Source organism: Lathamus discolor, chromosome Z, assembly GCF_037157495.1.
Source record: "Lathamus discolor isolate bLatDis1 chromosome Z, bLatDis1.hap1, whole genome shotgun sequence".
NCBI lineage: Eukaryota > Metazoa > Chordata > Aves > Psittaciformes > Psittacidae > Lathamus > Lathamus discolor.
The window spans coordinates 111405641-111430554 of NC_088909.1; the positions used below are offsets into that span (position 1 = coordinate 111405641).

Below are 24914 nucleotides of genomic sequence, written 5' to 3' on the forward strand. Positions count from 1 at the left end.
TTGGGGCACAAGGAACAAAACCAGTGAAATAGGAGTGAACAAATAGTATCATACTGATCAACTGTACAAGAAATAACTTCACTTATCAGAAGGAAGTAGCCTAGTTAAGTTTTTCGTGTTGCTGTTCACTTTAGAGGGTGGCTCGGGGTGGCGTGTCTTAAGGTGTGATTTTACTGTTAGTTTTTTTTCTCTCTCTTTCACCCCTTGTCATTTTATTCACGCTTCTTCCGTGCCTCCTTGGCCCTTTGTTTCGTAACACCTCAGCTGTGTCCACCACGGCACCTCCTGCCTGCCCTGACACCCCTGTGCCACCAGCCTCTCTGACTGACTCGTCTCCTTCCCCTCCAGCTGTCCCAAGTTCCAGTGTCCTCCCCTCTGCTCCCCGAGATGTGGTCCCTGTTTTGGTCTCCAGCCGATTTGTCCGTCTCAGCTGGCGCCCACCCGCCGAAGCCAGAGGCAGTGTCCAGACGTACACAGTCTTCTTTTCCAGGGATGGCGTCAACAGGTAAGCCCCAACAGACCATGGGTCTCCTCCGGATGGGGGGTATAGTCCTAAGAGGGTCTGAGGTCTCTGCAAGTATCTTGCAAATGGTTCTCAACCATTGTCCCTATGGTGCATTTGTAGCTAGATGAGTCTTTGGTTGTTGTGTGTTTTTTCAGATATCCTATCAAGGGTTATATAAATGTGCGCATTGTCTTGGTCTGAAGAACCATTTGCTTTGAGAGTGATGTCTGTGGATCTTACCTCCTCCCGTTGTTACTCGACTGTCTACCATAAAATAAAGTTTTCTATTTTACCTTTCATCTTCCTCTGAAGACACAGGGTCAAGTGTTCTTTGCACTGACAGTGGAGGGAAATTTGTTGAGCCCTAATCAGTTGGAGAGGAGATTGCTTTTAGAGCAGTGCAAATGGTGTAAGACCTTCAAAGAAGCCGGGAAGTGGGCTGTGAAGATTTTACATGATTGCAAATACAGTGGAACACACGGGGCTGTTCTGGCCACATGAATTAGAGCTTCACAGAAGACATCTCTTTTGTGACAATGGCACTATAGATTGTTCGGTGTTTGCATGATTCCTCATTGTATATGCTCATTTCACACTTGGAAAGGCATTGCATATTTACTTGGGTTTTGTTTCATTTTCCTAAATTCGTAAATGGCTTTATGCCTGAGAAAAATCATGTGTTTTTCTCTTCCTGTACATCATTATGAAGAACTCACTTGAAGTAGCCTGTCCTGTATTTCAGTGCACTTATGATACACTTCAGCTACCAGCTGGTGACTAGTACTTGTGTGTGCTGATGGCAGTTCGCTTCTGAAGGGACTTGAATAGGAATCTATATTTATATTAAAATAGGAGCGGATGTGTATTGGATTCATAAGAGCTAAAGAAGCAGGACCCCCCAGCTATCAAAGTGAGCTTCCCTCTGCCATAATACGAGCTCATCTGAAAGGGCTTTGTGTTGCAAGCAAAATTTCCTGCCCCTGTCTGGACATTCAGAGGCTTCTCATCTTAATCTCCAACAAGGTCCAGCTTTTGTTTATAGCCATATAGTCATTTATTCACCTATAGTCATTTATTCACCAAAAGGGTTGTGAAGCACTGGAACAGGCTGCCTATGAAGTGGTGGAGTCACTGGAGGTATTTAATAGACATGTAGATGTGGTGCTTAGGGACATAGTTTAGTGATGGGCTTGGCAGTGCTGGGTTAATGGTTGCACCTGATAACCTTAAAAGTCCTTTGCAACCTAATTCTATATATTATTCTTCATATAAAATTTTTATATATAGAAGTTGTAGACATTGACAGGTACAGCAGTGGTACCTGCTGCAAGAGGCTGACACTCCTAAATAGAGATGGGTATCCATCTGGTCTGGCTGATCAGCCTGAAAGAGCACAACACTCAAAGCACTTGGGATGAGAGTGTGAAACACTCTGCCTCTGTAAAAGAGAGCTCTTAAATTCAAGTTGGCATTCCTGAGGCTGGTGCTGGAGGCATCTTCTGCAGCAGGGTGTCACTTGTGAGATAAGCAGCATGTAGGCAGGGAGTGAAAGCATGGGTTAGGAGCCAGCCTTGTTGGGTTTGGTTCACAGGTCAGACGCGGGCATCTCAGCTTCCACAAATCCTTCTGAGTCAGACTGTGACCAGAAAGGGGGAGGTGGGAGCAAAGTGAGACAGATGGGGCACAGGTTCAGAGCTCTGATCTCCATCATGCATCAAATCGAGTCTCCAGTTGAGACTAGTTTATATAACACAAGAATTACAGTTCAGTGGGGCTTTGGGAAGGAGGTATATTGGAGGTTGTAAAGCACTCAGGGACGATAGGTACTGGCCCTAGCAAAGTAACTGATGCAAAGAGAACAATTAATGAGCTCAGTGGGAAGTGAGGAAGCTTAGTGGCTCCCTTGTCTCTCCCAGTTTGGGTACCAAATTGGGGTTCACACAGCTGAATCAGATATTTTTGCACATATATGTCCTAATGTTTGTCTGCAGCCATCACAACCAGAAATGATGGAACAGGGTCCTGTGCTGTCCATGGGGATTTCATCACCTCACCTTGAGAATGTGCTTTGAGATTTGTCACTGGGCATGAAGTTCCCAAGATGCAGCAATGCTGGAGGGTGCTGTTGTAGGGACATCTGATTTATTTTAACTGTCTTAAAAAACATCAGAGCTGCCACATGCAACTAGATTGAGTCATATTCTAACTCAGTTTATCAGTGGAGGAGAAAATACTAACGCTCTTCTATGAGGCCTTTAAGTAGTGGTGTTTCTGAGGTCAAACAAGGTAGAAAAAGAGATCATCCTGGATTCCCTTAGACTTCAAAAGAATTCTTCTTCCTGAATTTCCATCATGCTGCTCATGGTGTGTACCAGACATAGAGTGGTGATGGGACTAAGGCATGCTTCGTGTATCAGAAATATGTCTTAGTCCCGACTATATGCACACCTTCACAAAGTCTCCTGAAGGAGGTGAGCTCTGTGTTATGATAACAAAAGAAATAAATAAATGAAATAAAAAGTCCACTATACTCCCTCCAGCAAGAGGCTCGGCATACTGCTTGCAGTTTATAACTTTTGAATATGTACCTGTAGTCTTGCAAACTCTCAGAAAACTTTGAGATAAAATTAGTGTAGTTTTCCTTAAGGGAAAAAGCTTCCATGGATTTTTGGAGCTGTTCATTGTTTTACACATTGTTTTTACAAAAAAAAAGCAGATTTTTCCTGCTTGCAAAAATTAATATTGGATTTGACATTAACCTCAGGGATGCAAAGGAATTGTCAGAGAAATAAGTGTAAGGCTGCAGCAAGACGATCTTCCTGAGTTTGAGAGCAGTGAGGATTCGTGTGGCAGCTGGCAGCATCACTGAGGCCAGCACGACACATGGGGCACACAGCCATTTAGGGGAGCATCCGGAGAAATAGCCTCCTGTATTTTGAACTCCTCTCATAAGGGCTTTTCAGCACAGCCCTTTCGAAGTAGCCCGCTTTGGAAGTGATTGCACTTACTGTCAGCGTAATCACAAGAGCCCTGCTGATGGGAGGCTCTTTAATCTTCATGCTCAGCTAGGCATCCTGCGTGGGATCAAACGGTTTTGGTTGCTGATAAGGATGATTGGAAACAACACTTAAAGGTAAAAGGCAAGTTTTTCAGAGAAGGAACAAACAAACCTTAAATCTGTGAAGAAATAGATAAACAGCCAACCAATACACCTGCACTCAAAGAAGTTTCTGGCTGAGATGAAAGTTCAGATTTAGAACGGAGATATTCTATAACATCTGCTGATAATACCAGACTGTTGATGAAAAACTGAGATCCTTCAGAAATGGAAGATCTCATGGATAGGATCTGCCAATAGATATGTAACTCTTAGTATACATCTGATTGTGCTTATTTTCTGTTAAAATATAGAGGTATGTAAAATAGCAGAATATAATGCATGCATTTCAGTACGTATCACTCTCCAAGGTATAGACATGTACACACATACATGAAAACCATAGAATCCACCGTGCCTTGCTGGAGAAGTGTTCCAGAAGAGAAAGGAGTTTAGGTTTTGTTTGATGTCATAAGCTCACTAGAAAAAAACTCCACTGTTTTTTATGCAAGTAATAAGGTCATCCAAAAGATTATAAATACACAATTTACTCATGTAATGGGTAAATCTCTGCCTTTTTGATTTATTTCCCATTTTCTGCTGGGATGCTGCCCAGATGGTGAGATCTTGTGTATAGTGCTCTCCTTTGGTGTTGGGAAAGTGGAGATGGTGCTTCACCTCCAGCATCTCTGACATCCACGTGCTGTTGAAACTTTAATTTTAAATGACTATATTACTTTTTTTTATCTAAATCTGGTCTTCATGTGGAAAGCGCTTGATCCATCCCCATCCTTCAGCCCCTTCTAAACCGATAGCATTTGTATCCGGGTGTTTCCTAACTTTAGTTGCAAACTGATTTGGAATAGCTTTTTTTGTTTGTTTGTTTTCTTTTGTACTAAGCATTTGCAAAATGGGCCAGGTTCAATATTTAAACCCACAGGGAGGTTCAAATTTTGATCTGCTTTCGATGTTGAGATTTGCTCTTGGCCTCGATGTTTGTTCCCCTCTTCTCATCCTTCTCTGCTGGTCGGCTTCTCATTGAGCAAGCATTGATTCACTCAGGCACTTGATATTTATCTGGCAGTGTACTAGTCACCACATTGTTTATTTTTCCTGATTTGCTCTTGATCCATCTTGAAACCAAAAAATAACTCCTCAAAGGTAATATCAAGACACATTTAATTACCCTGTGCATATTTTTAAACGAATTCTGCTTTCCCAGTAAGAATTTACATCAACATACATAAAATTTAAAATTTAATTTGCAATAAAAAATCACCGTATTTGTTTCTAAAGAATGATAAATATTTATGTGGTGATATTTTTCTGTTTAGCATTTTAGATGAGACAGAAAGCCACAAAATACTGTTCAGTTTTTGATTGCAACCTTTGAAATGTCAAGTTGGCTTAAATAGTTGGTTATGGTTTGCAGCTAGCTTTTTTTAACTGACTGTTGGCAACCATTTATTCCAATAAATGAAATTAAATGCTCAGAACATAAAAGGGGAAAAAAAAGAAAAAAAGAAAAAAGATAATAAAATTACCCTGGAAATCAGCATTGCAGCTCAATGTAAACTGCTTTGATCAAGGACTCTCTTGCAAGATTGGGGACCAGTTTTATTTTCAGATAAACATTCTCTAGAACTTGTTTTCAGCAATGAAATAATAAATGCATCAATAGTCACAACAAGCTAATAGATCTCCCAGTTCAGATTCCTACATGTTGCAGACTGAAGAAATGAACCAGGGGACTGCTTAATTGAATACCAAACCTTATATTTGATTAAGGCCTATCTTCCAAATTCAGCTGAAGTGCTAAAATATCATTCCCAGATGATATATTTACATTAGTTTTGAGGTTTACTTAATATAATCAAGGACTTTATGTTATTTTGGGGAAGAGTGATAATGGGACATAAAAAAAGAACTCAGGGTAGTAAAAGTTCATCCATTTTAATAGCATTAATTTCACAGCAAGGAGCATGAACATGACTTGTCTTACTTGAAGTAACTAATTAGGTGTTTGAAACATTATAAAAGCATTTGTTACACACCTAAGAGATGTATGGGAACTGTAATTAACTTTTTTTACATGCTGATACTGTAATGTAACATGATCTTCACTCACTGGAAATTACATGTCGAAGCCTCCATTTTACAAGAAAGTGGATGACTTCAGTCAAGGTCTTTTATTTTTAGACTGCAATTTATGGCCTAGATGGGTTTTAAAAAGAAAACCGCAAATGCAAAGGTGCCCAGTTCAAGGATATTTGGTGCTTTTTTACATTATTCCTGCATTTCTGTAGCATCTGTATTGAATTTATCCCTTGCTGGCAAGCAGGAGCAGAAGATGGACTTCTGGGTGCTTATCTCACCTACCTTCAGCCCAAGTGTATGTCAGCGGAACAAGCTGCTGGGATAAAGGCAGCTACATCCATATGATGTGCTTTAGATTACCTTACACTTGTCTTCATAAAGTAGGTGTTATACTCAGAAAGAGTTTTTTCTCTTTGCTAGCTGGAGGGCCCATGGTGTCACAGAAGACATCACTGGCAGCTTTGACACAGGCAGGCAGCCCGTTTAAGCAAAAGGAATCATTATTTCTTACGACATAAATACATTGCCATGGGATATCACAGAAAGAGGAGTTAGAGGAGGTTTGACAGTTTGAAGGTGATGGACCCGTTTGGGTGTCTGTGATCACCTGGGTGCCAAAAACCTGTGAGCAGGAGTAAGGTGCCTGGAGAATAACCAGGTAATTCTGTGCTGTGCCAGGAGAATAGCAAGGCACTTCTGTCCTGGTTCACTTATTTCTTTCAGTGTCTGTTGTTTGGCTGCTGCCAGGTTATGAGATGGGGCTGACTGGGCTGCTGGCTCTTCTTGCATCTCAGCCTGCCCAGAGGGAAACCTCAGCCCTTTCTTCTGCTTTATTCCTCTTGGTCTCAGTCCTGGGGTGGGTGCTTGACTATTATTCAGTCTTGTCTTAGGAGAATCTGGACCTTTCTTTTTATACAGCCTTTTCTTATATTTTTCTTATATTTTTCTTATATTTTTTACAATATCCTTCATTGCCCTATAGGTAGTGTTGCATTTGGATGATGCTTTAGATCGGATAGCTTGAAAACCCAAACTATAGGAAGTAAAACATGTAAAGGTTTAATTTGTTCAGTGTTTTACTGAGGGGCATGAAGGGAACACACTGACTGGCCAAGAATGCTGAACCTCTTGCTCTGATTTTTCATCATGGCAGCCCAAAGCTTCTGCTGTTCAGTTCTGCTCCCGAACTGGAAACTGTCAAATTGCCAGAGCACAGGGTTGTACTCAAGGTAATCAGCCTTGGAAGTGATGTGTGAATACTATGAGATGGAGTGTGCTGCAGACACCTCCAGCCACTGCCATCCTGTGTGAGCTGCTGTTGGGAGCAGCAGCGTTTTACTTGGACTTGCATTTATCTAGGAATGCACTGGTCCATCTCTACAGATGATGAGCTTCTTGGCTTCACCAGCTTGAGAGCTCTGATGGACCTGAGTGTTTTTACAGCTCCTGGTTTGCACATAGAAGTGTCCTGGGACATGGACTTTAGCAACGCCATTGAAATCCCATGGAAGATGAACACTGAAGCTGCTGAAACTTTGGAAAATCAGTGCATTAGAGTCCAGTCAAAACATTTCCCTGGATGTTTCTGCATCCAAGGAAATCCAAGGATGTGACGCAGCAAATACAGGCCTGAGAAGAGGAGCAGCAGCCCTGGGTCTCTTTGTGCCTCTGTGACAGGGGCTGGATATTTTCCCCCTGCTCTTGAAACTCATCATCAGATACAAAATGGGCTATGCCAGAATTTCATTCCTCATCATCACACTTCACACCTACATCCCAAGCTACACGAGGTGAGAGAGTCATGCTGGTTCAGCCCCGTTAGTCTTAAATGAAGGTTTGATTCTGCTCGGGAAGTCACTCAACAGCAGTGTGAGTGCTGAGGGCACTGGGTATGTGTATGAGGTTGTTTGGGGTTTTTTCTTACTAGATAATGGGAAAAGGTTTACTGAAAGAATGCTGCAAACCATTCCAACTTTCTGGACTTGCATATATATGTATAACCACCAGTACCGCTGTCACAGAGAAGTATCAAAACAGAGACCTGACCGGAGTTTTCTTTTATCACATCATCTTTTTTTCCTCTCTTGCTGCTTTACTGCTGTTTTGGGATCGAAAGGTGGTCTTTTTGCTTTCTTGCTGTTAACAAAAAAGATGTATACGATGAGATACAGTTGCTCACAATCCCATTGTCCTGCAGGTATGAAGACACCGAGCATATCTGGGTTTCTCTCTTACTGCTGTGGTTTCCTGCATCTTAAAGAGTTCAGGAAAACATCAGTGCCCCTGCACTTGACCACCCTGCAGTACCGCTGCTTTCAGAGTCGTTCCGTGGGTTACAAATATATTGGAGCCATTTTAAATGCAGCTGGACTCCTGCTTCTACAGCTTGAAAGTAGAAAGCAGAGATAAGAGGCAAGAGAATAAAATTAGCCAAGTTGGTCAAGCACAGCTCAGCTTGCACAGCTCGAAAGAGCAAAGGCTCTGTCTGCCTGTATTCTCATCAGGGAGCAGCAGCCATCCACAGCTCTGAGTTATCAAGTGCAACAGAAAACCTTTGTGCTGGAATAGAGGCATGAGACTCCTGTTGTTTCTGCCCAGGGATGATCTGACTGCTCATCACCAGCAAAGGTTCACCCATGCTTTGCTCAGTCCCTCCTTGGAGAGTTGGAGCAATGGTAGAGCCTGGCTCGTGGAGGACAGGACCATTCTCTGGTTTGAGGAATTCAGTTTTGAGGAAACATTCCCCAAAGGAGCAATAATCTAATTCTCTGAATTGCTGCTATGCCTATTGCAGCCCCGAGAACCACAGCAGCGCTACACAAGTTTGTCAATTAGTTGATTCGGTCTTAAATGACTTTTTTTTTCTGCAGCAAAGTTAATCTTTTTCTTTTTCATGTTATCTTTGCAGAGGTCTTCCGGTAACAGAGAGGAGGGAAGCATGCCACCCATAATAAATCAGTTACAAAAGCAATTCTACCTACTTCTGTTTGCAGATTGTCCATGAAATGACTGTGATTTCATCCAATTTAAGCCCTGCTTTACTGTTTAGAGATTGTGTTTTTCCCAGATAATCCCATGTTAATGACTCTGTGTGGGTCTCTGCAGTTGTTTTTCTCCTGAGCAGCATGAACTAGGACAAGCTTTTCTTGCGGTGGAGTAGAGAAGCCGGTGCAAGGATGCAGATAACCCTTTAGCTCTGGGTGATTATGCTGCCAGGAAAAATTACATGGCTCTTTCCGTGATCAGGGGATGATGGCTTGTACAACTCCCTGGTTAAGGAGCTGCCATGTCCCAGTGTCTCGGCTGTACCTTTGCTCTGGAGACCACCACCAGCCAGTTAAAGCAGGACTCATCACTGGAAGCAGTTGATGAAGGAGGTTCAATCACGTTACTTATGATGGGTCAGTGATAGCAAACTGCTGGACAAGTTGAGCTAGAAGAAACAGAAACCCAGCTGATGCAAGCAATAGTGAGCTGTAGTGAGTGTTTCTTGAAACACATTTTGTGCTGGGCACCAGGCAGGCTCACAGTCACTGCTCGAGAGAAGGGGTACCTACTGTCCCTATGCAGTTTTCCTAGCAGCTGATGGTCAAGTTTACACAAATTGTGTCTGACCATCTTTCAGCACTGCCCCCAACACAAGAGGGATGTGATGCTATTAGAGTGAGTCCAGAGGAGGCTATGAAGATGGGATAGAAAGGGGGCAATGGCTTTAACCTGCCTGAGGGGAGACTGAGCTGAGCTCTGAGGCAGAAGCTCTTCCCTGTGAGGGTGCTGAGGCGCTGGCACAGGGTGCCCAGAGAAGCTGTGGCTGCCCCATCCCTGGCAGTGCTCAAGGCCAGGTTGGACATAGGGGCTTGGAGCAAGCTGCTCCAGTGGAAGGGGTCCCTGCCCGTGGCAGGGGTTGGAGCTGGATGAGCTTTAAGGTCCCTTCCAAACTAAACCATTCTGTAATTCTATGATATGAGGAGAAAGCTGCTCCTGAACTGCATGGGTGCTTGTTTTTCCAGTGGGGAGCATAGTGCAACTCCACTAATAGATATTCATTTTAGACCTCTGAAATGGTGAGTGGTGACCCCACCTTATTAAAAATTCCATGTGGTCCCTTTGCCTGTGAAACAGTAGGGGGTGATGGTGGTTTTGCAGGTACAATTATAGCAGGAGCACCAACAAGGGCTCAATTTACAGCACAATCCAAACCTAGTTTTCATCAGCTGAACGCTTAGAGTCCAATATGCATCTCACCTCCTGTATCAGAGATGTGTTCCTTTATTGAATAGCCATTTCCTTCATCAGTTTTCCTTTGTTCTTCTGATAAGAAAGGCAAAGAACCAAGGACCTCTATGCTTTATGAAGTGTTAAAATACATGTCGTCTTTGTAGTGCTGGCATTGTTCCCAGTGGGCCCTATTACTTCAATTAAGCTTTTTAAAGTAAAAATAAGTATCGAAACCCCATAGACAAACAAGCCTCAAAATTAAGTCTGATAAGCAATCGCACCTTGCTGGCTACCAACTGCGTAAATAAATGATGCTTTGAGATCCAAATGTGGTTTAAAGTGGTTTTTGGGGTTGTTTTTTTTTTTTGTAGGGAACGGGCAGTCAACACTTCTCAGCCTGGAACACTTCAACTTACCGTGGGCAACCTGAAACCAGAGGAAACCTACACCTTCCGAGTGGTGGCATACAACGAGTGGGGACCAGGAGAGAGCTCGCAGCCCATCAAGGTCGCCACACAGCCAGAGTGTGAGTGCTCATAGCAGTGGGGTCTCGGTGCGGGTGGCAGCAAGAGCAGGAGGGATGAGCTGCAGCCCTGCAGCACTTATAGTGCAATGGTTTAAGGTTTTCATAGAGCTGCTCTTAGAAAACATGACCCTGCCCTTATGCATGGTAAATAAAACCTTTCTTCAGTTCATAATAGTTCTTGCAGAGCAAGACAACTATTACAGCTACTACAAGAACTTAACAGAAGCGTATTGCTTGTTTGAGTCATGACTTTGATGATCACATACCCCATCTTCTATTATGCGAGCAGTGCTATGGTACATAACACTTTGGTTTTCTACAAGGAAATACGATAAATTGGATGGAAGATAACCCAAAACATACATAAGGAGTTGGTTTTTTACAAAGAAACATGGTAGATAAATTTTCTGAAAGATACAGAAACTTTCTACTGGAGAAAACATTTTGGCTTATCAGTGTTTAAAAGCAAATATTTTTCTATTAGTTAATGTTAACAGTAAGTGTGTTTTATATTTCTTCGGAGCAGGTGGAATCTTTCAGTAAACACTTTTTCTCTATGTCTGATTTTATTGTACATATTTGCATATGTCTACTCTCCAGAAAGAAATTCCTTCTGGTTGTGCTTGTTCTATTGCAGTTTTTCTCCCTTGGAAGGTCCAAGAAGGGCTGTTGTACAGAGAGTACTGAAACACTTTTGGAACCCTTCCATGGCAAAATTAATTATTCTGAAGACTAGACAGTGAAAATGGGATTGGTATCTAGTTCTCAGCATCAGGATGGGTGCTGTGTGTGGTACAGATGGTCATTAGACTACTTTGGTGAACTGTAGGGGAAATGGTGTGATGCTGAGCTGCTTTTGTGCTCAGCACAGAAGTCCCTGCCAGAATACACCCACCCTCTGTAGTAAGGTGGGAAAACTAACTCTGCACAAAAGCACAGAAGCTGTTTTACATCGTCACACCCTGCTATGTTCAGAAATTTACTGAAAGGCAATATTTGTCTGAAAACCCCTCGTTGTGTGAAGATAACAGCTGTGCTGTAAACACTGAAATGTGTTTTCTTGATTCATTGCTGCAAGTGAATCATTGGGAGCTAGGTAGAGGAGGTGGGAATAGCTCTCCACGGGGGTGGAGAGGGAGAAGCACTTGGAAGCAAACCCGGTGATAAGGCAAGCCTTGTGGGGTAGCTTTAGGTGGCTTTTGAACTGTTCTGTTCCCTTTACAGCTAATCTGAGCCCCAGGAAAGGTGTCTATTACAGCTAGTGAGAACATCTGCGATAACGCCTGGCCAGGCAAGGTGTGTTGTGAATAAGCGGAAAAGGGACCTTTCAACTTACATTATTCTGTGGTTTTTGTGTCTTTAGCTTTGTTTATCACAAAACATGAATTTTACTCCCTGTTATCACTTCCCAAACCCCCAAGAGTGGCAATGCTAGTGAAAAATCACCCGAGATACAGCGATTTCTATTTCTCTCAATGGTCTTGTGTTTTAGATACACCTTCAATGCCTGCCTTTATTTGTAGTTACTGCCATGTGCAAACAGAAGCAAAGTTGTACCCCAGCCCTTTTTGGGGAAATAATTCTTGAAAAGGAAGCTGTGGCTGCCCCATCCCTGGCAGTGTTCAAGGCCAGGTTGGACCGGGCTTGGAACAACCTGCTCTAGTGGATGGTGTCCCTGCTGGTGGCCTGTGGAACCAGATGAGTTTTTAACTCAACCCAAACTATTCTATGACTCTGTGATCCTCTCAAAGTCAGTTTATGAATCTGAGCCTATTGAAAATAAGGTATTAAGTAACCATTAGCATCATTTATCTGTTAGCAATTTATCAGTGCTTAGACACACACTCACAAATCTGCATATACACATTTCTGTATGTGTTTGCAGTCTATATATATATTGTGTATATATATTTACACAAGCAAAATAACATTTCAGTTAGGAAAATACCTTCCCCCTGGCAAAGCCGCAATGAAAATCAGGCACCGCTACCCCCTGCTGATACCATCTGAAGCTGTCGCATCACAGTTACCAGCTCTGTTTTATGTGTGGCATAGACATTTGGAATATCTTTCCTATTTAATAACTTCAAGATTTTTCTGAAGTGTCAGGTTTGAGCATGTAGAAAATATTGCATTCCATTTTTCTCTGTGCTTTTTTACTGTTGACCAAATTATGTTATCATTTTGAAACAACTCTTGCTGGTCCTGAGAGGCAGTCAGCCTCTATGTGGCTGTCTTTTAGAACATGCTGTAACTATTGTACAATAAATTACATGGCTGCACATAAATTGAATTTTCACATTATTTGAAAGTATCAGAAGTATTATGCAATCTGGCATTGTTAAAGAAGAAAAAGCTGATGAAAAAGGACATCTGAAATTCATGTCTGTCAGTGCCTGTTTCTAAAAGTGCATACATTTGCTCCGTAATCAGTTTAAAAGATCAACAGAACAAGTTCCAGCTTTTTTGAAATAATCATCTGGAATGTATGGGCTGGATTTATATGAAGGTTTTTGTCCCCAGATTAACAACCCCTCCTACCTTTTTTTTTTTTTTAGTAAACTACGACCCCTTTTTCTCTGCTTTTATGGTATATAATTTCACTACAGTATTATCAGTCCAGATTTAAATCCCTGACTGCTTAAGCTATGTCTAATCTTTTCATACCACATGTGGAGACTTTGTGAGTTATTATTTTGGCTCCTCAAGATGCTGTTAAAGCAGCTTGGTAGTAAAGAATAAAAAAAGCATCTATACTCACAAGGAGGATTGAAATTGTCCACCCCAGCTTTGAAAGCGGTTTCCTGCTGTGGGACCAGTTCGTCTCTTTTCACAGCCCTCACGAATTAAAACCAGTTTCCTAATATATCTATGTCTCCCTGATGTGTGTATTAGTTGGTGGAAGATAGATAAGATGAATAGGAAGGCATGTTTGTGTGCCCTGAAGAAACATAACGGTCTCGCTTCAGCCTCATAAAGTCTCCTCTTATCATCGCTGTTCCAGTGAAATCAGTTCAGGGTGTGCTGACATCTCAACTTCTACCCAACCATCTTTAAGGGCTTTATAAGGAATCATTAATTACTGTATCTTTCTGAGGTAAGGAACTGGTATTATACCTACGTAAGAGAAGCCCAGCTGTGTCCCCATATGGCTACCCCCTCCTGCACTACACTGAGGAGCAAATCTCTGACCACCCGAGGCAGGGAGCAGCAGGGAGGAACTGTGCTTCCTATCCCAATATCCTGGAAATGGGAATTCTGAAACAGAAATAGGGGGTTCAGACTTAAACAGGAGAAGTCTAGGTTAGATATAAGGAGGAAATTCTTTACTGTGGGGGTGGTGAGGCACTGGAATGAGTTGCCCAAGGAAGTTGTGAAGGCTTCATTCCTGGCGGTGTTCAAGACGAGGTTGGACAGAGCCTTGGGTACCATGGTTTAGTGTGAGCTGTCCCTGCCCATGGCAGGGGGGTTGGAACTGGATGATCCTAAGGTCCTTTCCAGACCTAACTATTCTATGATTCTATGATTTGGGGTGAATTTATGCAGTGAGCGGGGCATTTTGCAGTGGCTAGAAGGTGATGTTACTTGCACAGACTTGTGTGACTTTGGCTGCTGAGATCCATGCCTGCCTAGATGCTTTTGTAGACACTTTCAATTCCCATTAGAGAATGCTACATCTAACCTCAGAAGTCAGTCACTTTATTCTTTTCCTTTTCTTTTCTTTTTCCGTTATCACTCACTGGCTGCACCTGAGTTTTCTTGCTAAAACAACTAGCAGCAAGAAGTACCATCAATACTGCATTAGAGGAATCGCACCAGGAGCTATTAAAGTTTTTGGTTTCATGGTGAAGGGTTTTTTTTTCCTACAGGTTTTTCAGTGGAGACAGTATTCTTTGAAGTTGTTGCACAGCAAGTGTTAAAAAGACATAGAGAAAGTTGCTACAGCAATCTCTTTTGACATACATCTCTTATACAAATGTCAAACCCACATAGAAAATTAAAAGGCCATTAAAATTAATGCAATGAAATTTCACATGAAAAAGCAAGGAAAGAAAGGGATGTCTTTAAAGCCCACATAGATGACATTTTTTTCAAACAATAATGTGCTCCGTATATGCTGATCTGTGCAAGTGAAGTTTACAGAATAAACATGTGCTGGAGTAATTGAATTTTCTAAAGACTTCTATCAGACCCATCCTTTTTAGACACCAGTTCAGAGATGGTGCCAGATTGTTCACTTCTCAGGGCTGGTACGGGTCCTCAAGCAGGGCTGCACCCAGCCAATGTTGGATGCTGACTGTTTCAAAGAGCTCTAATGCCACATTTGCACCCTACTCAGCTATTTTGTGTACCAGTTTCAGTCACAATGATAATCATAGAATCATAGAATCATAGAATAGTTAGGGTTGGAAAGGACTTCAAGATCATCCAGTTCCAACCCCCCTGCCATGGGCAGGGACACCTCACACTAAACCATCCCACCCAAGGCTTCATCCAACCTGGCCTTGAACACTGCCAGGGATGGAGCACTCACAACCTCCCTGGACAACCCATTCCAGTGCCTCACCACCCTAACAGGAAAGAATTTCTTCCTTATATCCAATCTAAACTTCCCCTGTTTAAGTTTTAACCCATTACCCCTTGTCCTGTCACTACAGCCCCTTGTCCTGTCACTACAATTGATGCTATATATATCAATAATATTGATATTAATATCAATAATATTGATGCTATAAATGGTGCTAAATGGTCTCACCTTGCACTAGCCCAGGTTGCTCCAAATTCTGTCCAACCTGGCCTTGAAAACTGCCAGGAATGCTTCTCTGGGCACCCTGTGCCAGCGCCTCAGCACCCTCACAGGGAAGAGCTTCTGCCTAAGAGCTCAGCTCAGTCTCCCCTCAGGCAGGTTCAAGCCATTCCCCTTGGCCTGTCCCTACAGGCCCTTGTCCCAAGCCCCTCTCCAGGTTTCCTGCAGCCCCTTTAGGCACTGGAGCTGCTCTCAGGTCTCCCCTTCAGGAGCCTTCTCTTCCCCAGGCTGAGCCAGCCCAGCTCTCTCAGCTTAATGATCTTTCCAGGGCCATTGCAACCCGGGTTATTAATTAGGTCCATGACTTTTTTTCTTTCCTTGCTCATGCCCAGGTAAAGATCTCCACAAGCTGCTTGAAAAATGTCCTTCACGACAGGGATTTCCCTGTTCATCAAGTGCTGATGTAACAAAAGTCAATAATTTTTAACAGACCTATAGCTAGTCCATCAGCAGCTTTCCCTGCTGCAGTCCATCCTGCATTGGCTGTCAAAGTGAGGAACAGAGGACATGGCACTCCTGCCATCCATCCGACCATCCATCCATCCATGCATCCAACCATCCACCCACCCATTAATCCTTTTACAACATTGCATATATTATTTTAAATTTTAAAAAAAGTCTGCCTGAGTCTTCGTTCTCACCCTGCCAAATTTTGTGCGCACAGAAAGGTCCCCAGAATAATGAATTGGCTGCTTTGCTTTTGCGCAGTGTCCGTTTTGCAGGGTGCAGGGTTATTTCTATATTTATATATATATTTAATGTATTTCATATGTTTATGAATATATAAAAGAGCTGAGGGTGGCAGAAACCTAAGCATCTCCGGTGTAGTGCCTTCAGAGTGAATTTTTCTTATCATTTGATGAAAGGGTGAAGCAGTACTGAAAAATGTTTTCTGTGGAGTCATTAATATCCTCCTCATTTGTATGTATTCTTCCATAATGGCTCAGTAAAATACACCCTGGGGTAAATTTATGCCATTCCTGCATGGTTCTTTAATTTTATGAGTAATTTATGTGGAGCATTGTAGGGGGGAGGAGGTTTTCAATTGCTTTAAATGAAACGTATCTTTCTTTCTAAAAGTTGGGTAGACATGAAGGAAAAGGTGGAGGTGTCTTGGTCTCTCTGTCTTAGAATCCTGCTTTTGGCTTCTCATCCACTTTTTTCCCTCTGCTGTTTTGTTGGGGTTTTGTGGGGGTTTTTTTGTCTTATCTCTCTTCTTGAGAGTAGAGTTGTTTTAGTCTCAGCTCTTGTAAGTTGCTTCATAGAGTCCCAGACTGGTTTGGGTTGGAAGGGAGCTTAAAGCTCATCCAGCTCCAACCCCTGCCACGGGCAGGGACCCCTTCCACTGGAGCAGCTTGCTCCAAGCTCCTGTGTCCAACCTGGCCTTGAGCACTGCCAGGGATGGGGCAGCCACAGCTTCTCTGGGCACCCTGTGCCAGCGCCTCAGCACCCTCACAAGAAGGATCGTCACTTTGCAGAACGTTAATGCAGGAGCAGGATGAGGTCTAGCTCTAACTTCCTAGTGCCGTCCCCAGCACAGTCTGCGTAATGCTCCTGCCCTGTCTCTGGTGTCATTAGCGCTGCTTTCTGCAATGGAATATATGAAATCAAATGTGCTGCACACATCTGTGGTATGAATTTTATCTTCTGCTTCGTGTTTATTTACATCAGGTTGAATTTCAAATAAAGTAGAAATTAATTTCATTTTGTGGGGAATCTGAGCTGTTTTCTTATGGAAAGCCAACTGCCAGCTCCTGCTGCCACCTCCCACACTGCCCAGACACTTCTGCTGCACTGTGTCTGGGTCTGTATGTGCTGCAGGGCAGTCAGGCCAGCTTCTGCTTCTTAGATACATTCAAACTGGAGTCAGGTCTGGTTAATAGAGACTGTTAGCATTGATAATTGAGATTAAAGATCACCTCATGTTGTTTTATTCTTCAGATTCTGGCTAGCTTTAGTGCCGTGGTCTTTTTCTCCGTCTTTTATTTCTTTTTCAATTCCCATTGAATTTCTAGTTTTACACGTGGAACAAAATGCAGTACCTTCAGCTAGATTCAGTTACTCCACCTGCACTTACCTGCTGAAGATGTGTTCATTGTGTGTCATGGGGGGGCTGATTAAGAGCTTTGTAAAAGGCCATTTACAACACGGAGGGTTTAAATAAGAGAAAAATCACTATTTATGCTATTCTGCTTCCTAGAGACTTCAGAAAAATATAGCAAAGGAGGAGAAGAAAATATTCTTCACGTCTTTTTTGGATCTCAGTTTGATTCTGACCTTCCATTTAGAGCAGTAAAAATAGGAGCAGGTGAGCATGTGGTCAGTTCTTCAGTAGTTCTGTAAATCTTAGGATGATCAGATTCGCAAAAACATTTATTCTGACAGAATCTTCCGCCTTTTGAAATAGTCTTCAACACTGAGGGTATTTCCACCCTGAATATTGCAGCGGTCATGCTACCTGTTACCTTTCTGTCCCAGCTCTGTCCCCCCTGCAGCCATGTGCTGTAAGGGAACCTGGTGAAATACTCATTTAATTCCAAGTGACCCATAGTGCTGTCTGCAGAAGCTCTCTGAAGTTGAAGTTCCAGCTGGCTCATGCAATGGCACTGAGTGAAGTGTTCTGTTCCTGTATATCTTCATCCCTTTGATTCTAAAATGACCACAATGGTGAAGACATACTGGAATCTTGATCCTTTGAAGATATCATACAAGCCCTTCTTTTCTATGAAGGCAGAATCAGGTTATTAATAGTGGAAGTATTTGTTACCATCTTGGTACACTATGAGTTAAAGTGAAAACCAAATCAAACCCAGAAAATAAAATTACTCCTTTTCAAATTGTCTTGGATTCAATTGAAAGTAACAGAAATTACTTGCTGTTCATCATTCATCTTAATTAACTGAAATAATGAAGTCAAAATCTTTTCTTTTGGAGGTTTTGTTTAGTTTATATTTTTTCTGACCAGCTCTTCTGCCTCCTTTGAAAAGTGTAACTCTCATTAGAAAGCTGCATTGTTATATGAAATAATTGTAATTAAAAGTGAATTCAAATGCCTTTGCATTCCCTTTATGAGACTTTCGTAAGTCTCGGTGTCCTGTGATTGTGCTATGATTTCTACAGAGGAAGAAATGCAGTAAACAACAAATATGTATTATATCAGATGTGTATTAATATATACTGAATTTTATATCAGATGTACACTGAAGTGTAATTATTGCACTCGTGAGTAGGTACCTCCATAGCTTCAGGCTTAGGACAGAATTACTGGTGCATTCAACATGATGTGAAACAATGACAGTCTCAAGGGTTGTTTTCCTTCTGATTACTGACACGGTCACCATACCAGGAAGACTTTCTCTTCTGTGACACTGTCGTGATGGCTGAGGGTCACTCAAAGAATCACCATCAAAGGTATTAGCAAGGATAGTTTTAACAGGAATTCATGAAATTCATGCGAAGGAGTTAGTTAGAACTGATTTAGAATGATTTACACAGAGACCAAAGATGCAGAAAGGTAAGGGAGACCCTCCCACTGAGTCACAAGGTTAAGAGTGGACCCTCTTGATTTCTAGACTCCTGATGGAGCCTTACCGCAGCTAGGTCCAGATCTTAGTCCCAGACTTGTTCAGCTGTTTATATCTCAAGGGTTACATGTGTAATCATTTAGGACCGCCTAAAGAGTCACTGCTCACAGTAGCAGCAAAAACTAAGATGTTGTAAAAGTACTGGTTCACCAGAGATGGGATTTTTACACGCCTTTTGACCTAGCAGCAGTCTTCAGTGTTAAGGTGAATAGCAAGAACCTCCTCCCCTCTCAGTCTGCTGAGCCTTGGCAGTTTGATGGTTGGTGAGGGCTCTTACAGGTATTTCCAGGGGTTTTAAATAGTGCTAAATTACAATTTTTTTCCAATTGCTTTTAACAGATCTTCTCCTCTGGCCATTTTCATTAATTTGAAATTCGCTTGTGAAAGAATAGTGAGGGTTTTTTTATATTTAAAAAAAATTTTCTTTGTGCTTCTTTAAAATTATTTTGTGTTTTTTCATCAGACTTTTTAAATATAGGTCGAGGACAGCAAGTTAAGGGAAAGGACCAGAGTTTTGAGGATCACAGGAAATTGTGGTGCTGAAGGCTCTTGTATTTTGAAGTACAGGAAAAACAATTCTTAATTGCTTTTCTCTTTTTTTAATTAGTGAAACAATGTGTTTTATTCTGTCATCCAATACGTAAAAAATTTTGAAAAGCTTATACCAAAATTGGTGCAAGTGAGAAACAAAAAATCTAGAAAATAAATATTTTTTGTTTGAAAATGTAATGAGTGGATGTTTCAGTAATGGAATTACTTTGCTTCATTTTTCTTGCTAAGAAAACATTGTCGCCCTTTATTCCAAATGTCTTGATGTCTGTGAAGACTGTGTTTACCAGAAATAACCTACTTCAGTAAAAATGCTCCAAATGCTCTAAATGAGAAAAGGGATTTTCCATTTCTGAGGTTTTCCTGTGCCACACGCTCCTGCCTTTTCGTGGCTTCTGGTGGAGGTTGATACGAAGAAGTCAGTGCTTGCCACCTAATCATTGCTCTTATAAATAATAAGCTTCAGTGGCTGGAAGTATGTCTAATTCTGGTCCAGGTTTGCTGAGATGCAAAAGCACCATTATGTGAGCAAAATATTTTGCTTTGACTGACTTAAAGGAACAGAAAATTATAGCCACTCTTATCTGAAAAAAAAAAAAAAAAGAAAAAAAAAAGATTAACATATGTTAATCAAGTATGCAAATAAAGGAATTTCACTATTTGCATGAAATCTCCATATTGATAGGTCCTTGATGTAAAGAGTGATGCAGAGGCAGAGGCGCAGTGGCTGTGACTGGATCCACTCATCCAGGAGCAGTGTAGGGCAGACAGACCACCTTCGGCACCCTTCACTGTGGCAGGGTTTACCCTGCACACAGATGAGATGGCAGTTTGGGGATGTCGGTGAGTATGAACCTGCTTGAATGAGTCCAGAGGAGGCCATGGAGATGCTGCGAGGGCTGGAGCAGCTCTGCTCTGGAGCCAGGCTGAGAGAGCTGGGCTGGGGCAGCCTGGACAAGAGAAGGCTCCTGAAGGGGAGACCTGAGAGCAGCTCCAGTGCCTAAAGGGGCTGCAGGAAACCTGGAGAGGGGCTTGGGACAAGGGCCTGTAGGGACAGGCCAAGGGGAATGGCTTGAACCTGCCCGAGGGGAGACTGAGCTGAGCTCTTAGGCAGAAGCTCTTCCCTGTGAGGGTGCTGAGGCGCTGGCACAGGGTGCCCAGAGAAGCTGTGGCTGCCCCATCCCTGGCAGTGCTCAAGGCCAGGTTGGACACAGGGGCTTGGAGCAAGCTGCTCCAGTGGAAGGGGTCCCTGCCTGTAGCAGGGGTTGGAGCTGGGTGAGCTTTAAGGTCCGTTTCAAGCCAAACCACTCTGAGATTCTATGATTCTATGAGAGGCACTTGACAGTGATGAAGATGTCACCCTACCTGTATGAAATATGTCACAGTTGGAAGCTCTTTCACAGTAGCATCAATTTTCTCCATCCTTACATCCCTCAAGGAAGTGTTTTGATGCCGCAGTCCTCGAGCAGCATGGTTGTCCTTTCCACTCGCTGCTGGTGAGATGCAGGACAGTGTTTCACCAGCTAGATTTGGCAGGTAACATTGGCACTGTCTGATCTCCCTCTGGACAGGAGCGCTGGTGTGTCATTTTGCTGAGATTCATCCAGAAATCTCTGCTGGCCTGCAGACTACTGGGATGCATTTGTGTCCCTTCAGCTTTCTTAGAACAATGGCAATTGTGGCACCGGTAATGAGCTGGAAATGAAATAAGTTCACCAAGCCTGATTTGGGCACAGGGAGGTGACCATCTCAACGCCTCCAGCTGATCCAATGCCACTAAATCTTATCGAATAGTGGTACAAATCTCTTCTGAAACCTTTTGATCAGAAACAAGGCTACCTCCATAAAGAGACAGGTTTTATTTGTAGGACAGCTGTGTCTGGAGACCTCACTTAGGCTTGAGGTCTTTTGTGCCATGATTTCTACAAATTTAAGGGAGGGATGAGACCTGAGACAGAAGCAGACTGTTAAACCTCTGTAGCTGAGCAAGGGAAGCACTCCAACCTACTATTCCTGGGGAGTGACAAATCACTTAAACAATTCACATAGGTCCATTGGCCCCTTTCATATCTGTTGTATCTGTGGTACATACAAGCCCATGGAGGTGTTTGACCATCTGATGAGCTCCCATCAGGAACCTGGGTGCTGCAGTCACCAGTCTTGTCTCACCAGGAGCTGGCAGGGTATGAGGTGCTCAGCCACAAGCACTCTGGTCCTCTGCAGTAACACAGCACCGGGAGAAGAAGGTCGAAGGGAAGATGTTCTATAAAATAAGCTGCTGCCAAGAGTTTCTAAAATAGCTTTGGATATAGGAATTGAAATTCTGTTTCAGTTCTGTCTGAAATGCATTCATCTTTGTTTCATCTGGACCTTTCTTCCTACTGTAGAAATCTTGCAGTATAAATAGGTAAGATAAAGAATGGGTAGGAGATATATTATTATGCCATTTTATGGGAAGGAAATTGAAGCATAAAAGCATTAAATTATTTATCCAAGCTCCCTCTGGAAGTCGGAGCAGAGCCAGGACTGCTGTACCCTGTGTTTCTCTGCACTGTTTCTCAGAATAAAAGGTTGAATTTCTGTCCCTGCTGAAGTCAATAAGAGTTGCTTTTTAGTTCTGTGGATGTTATCATTTCACCTAAGTGCATAGCGGGGCCTCCAGTTCTTGTAAATGCCCTTCCATTCAGAGAGGTTTTCCTTCCATTTTTCAGACCTCAAACAAATGCAGGGCATGTTTCAACACCCAGAAGCAGATGGATTTTGTAACAAAAGCGTGTTTTCTGGCTGAATTTATCTCACTGACTGCGGAATATGTCTTTGTTGATGGTATTATTTTAGTGTTCATGTTTGCAGCCCGTATTTGCTCTCAAACAGCTTACTGACATTAACGAAATCTTAATAAATTTTGATTCTCAGAGAGATCTTCTCCCCAGTGCAAACTAGTACAATAGACTTCTTCCTCCATCCGCAATCCTGTGGCTTACCTGCCACAAACACAGCCCATCAGCACGGTGTAAATATAATAGTAGGAAATTGTTTTAAATGTTCTGAGCATAGTAGCAGGGCTGACAGGTTGGTTACAGCGGTTCAACTCCTAGAAGTGTGCAGTGAGATACATACAGAAATGTTTGAATGTCAGGCAAAACAAGGATGGGAGTGAAAATGTGAGTAATGAAGACACTTTTTAAAGTTCCTCTATTAATGAAGTGCCTGTGAAGGTGTTGAGCAGCTTCTGCTGCACTTTTCTGGCCAAGGACTTATTTGGCAAGAATATTTTCAGTTGGAAGAAACCTACAACAATCACCTAGCCCAACTGCCTGGCCCCTTCAGTGCTGACCAAAAAGTGCAAGCATGTTGTTAAGGGCATTATTCAAATGACTTTTGAGCACTGACAGGCTTGGGGCATCAAACACTTCCCCAGGAAGCCTGTTCCAGGCTTTAACCATACTCTCTATAATGAACTGCTTCCTCATGTGCAGTCTAAACCTCTGCTGGTGCGGCTTTGAACCAGTCCCATGAATGGTTTAGAATTGCTAAATAGAATGGCTTAGGTTGGAAGGGACCTCAAAGCTCAACCAGCTCCAACCCCTGCCACAGGCAGGGACCCCTTCCACTGGAGCAGCTTGCTCCAAGCCCCTGTGTCCAACCTGGCCTTGAGCACTGCCAGGGATGGAGCTTGTGCCTAAGAGCTCAGCTCAGTCTCCCCTCTGGCAGGTTCAAGCCATTCCCCTTGGCCTGTCCCTATATCCCTTATATTCCCAAGCCCCTCTCCAGGTTCCCTGCAGCCCCTTTAGGCACTGGAGCTGCTCTCAGGTCTCCCCTTCAGGAGCCTTCTCTTGTCCAGGCTGCCCCAGCCCAGCTCTCTCAGCCTGGCTCCAGAGCAGAGCTGCTCCAGCCCTCGCAGCATCTCCATGGCCTCCTCTGGCCTCGCTCCAGCAGCTCCACGTCCCTCTTGTGCTGCTGCCCCAGAGCTGGATCAGGGCTGCAGGAGGGGTCTCTCTGTAGACAGCAAGAATCCCCTGCCTCTACCTGCTGATCACTGCCATCCTGTCACTGCATTCCAGGACAAGAAGGTAACACCATGCTCCCATCTTGCCTCTTGGTCCAGATTTGGATCACCGGTACATTCGTGGTGATGTACATGTCCCCTGAGCTCCCTTTTCTCCCCAGACCCCTGCCTCTACACAGCAGGAGTGTGGAAGAGGACACATTTCCAAACCTCCTCTGGTAGAGGCAGCCCCAAAGAGGCATTTTCCATTCACTGTAGAGCTCAGATCTGAGCCATCTCCATCACATCACTTGGTGGTACTATCCCTCATCCCACATTCCTTAACAAACCAAAGAATGCTAGATTCATGCATCCATCTGTGGTGCACAGCTGAGCATCACGTGAAGAGTTAGAGGGCAAACTAATGAAAACCAGAAGACTCTGTGAAAATATAAATGACAGCTACTTCCAAAAGCTGTCTCCACCACCAGCTCTTTTGGATAACACTGGAGGCATCCATGGCAGTCCTGCCAAATAACTCTCATGTCTTCAGAGCGTGTCCAGTGTGGGTGAGCAGGTTTTTCTGAGTTAATAATTACACTGTTCTCTGGAGCTGCATCTTTCTGTGCAGCATTGAACCAGATTTTAATGAAATATCGTTAAAGCTGTTAACTACAGAGAAAGAAGGGAGGGGAGAAATCAAAGGCACAATCAAAGCATGCACTCTATTATCAATAACTGCAAGTGGCTTCATAAATGTTTTATGTTATAAATGTTTTCAGTGCAGATCAGCACAGAACCAGCTGTTTAATCGAAGTGAAATGTAATAACAAGAACATTTTAATCATTGCATTTCATTATAGAGAAGAATGAATCACCAGGAAAAATGTTTTAAAAAGCAGCTTTTTTTTTTTAGCAGATAGAGATGGCTAGCCTGACAGAGCTGGAGACCAAGGGAGCCTAACTCAAGTTTAACAGGCATATTCCTTTAAAAGAATTGGGTTGAGATAAGTGGCTTTATTTTCCTTATAAAAGCATGGTGCTGGTACATCCTCTCTCCTGGGAAAGTTTAATGTTTTCTTATACTTGAAAGGATTCAGAGCATGAACGGCACACTTAGTCCAGGAGACCCATGGCCATTAGATGGGAGATTGGTTTGGGCTAGGGGCAGTAAAAGTCAAGACCCCTGGGACCAGAAGGAGAGAAAACAAGTAGGACTGTCACCTTTTCACCTCATTTTTAGGCATTCAACTTCAAGACAACTTCAAAGTCATCTTTAGGACTCTGCCTTCTTGTCCACAGGCTGTAATACGTAATTCAGCACCAATACACCTTAGAGCCCAAGACTGGAGCCCATCGATAGCTCTGAAAGAAGGTCATTATCTTGTGGTACAGCTTGATGTGGCAGTTTGGGGTAACTGCCTCTTTACGTGGCAGAGCTGTGATCAAGGAGTTCAGGTTCTTCTCTCTCTGGTCTCCATTGGAGCTTTTATGAGCCAGATTCCCACCATCACAGGCCGGGTGGCCTGAGGTGCAGAAGGCA

At 43.0% G+C, this 24914-nt stretch overlaps 1 protein-coding gene across 1 annotated transcript in view; it reads left to right on the forward strand.

The window, feature by feature from the left end:
- The window catches only part of DCC (DCC netrin 1 receptor), a 615473-nt gene that overhangs the window by 427669 nt on the left and 162890 nt on the right, over positions 1 to 24914 (forward strand). Inside the window, exons 8-9 of the mRNA XM_065661552.1 lie at positions 349 to 505; positions 10289 to 10443. Of these exons, the coding sequence (XP_065517624.1) occupies positions 349 to 505; positions 10289 to 10443 (312 nt within the window). The remainder of the gene's footprint in view (positions 1 to 348; positions 506 to 10288; positions 10444 to 24914) is intronic.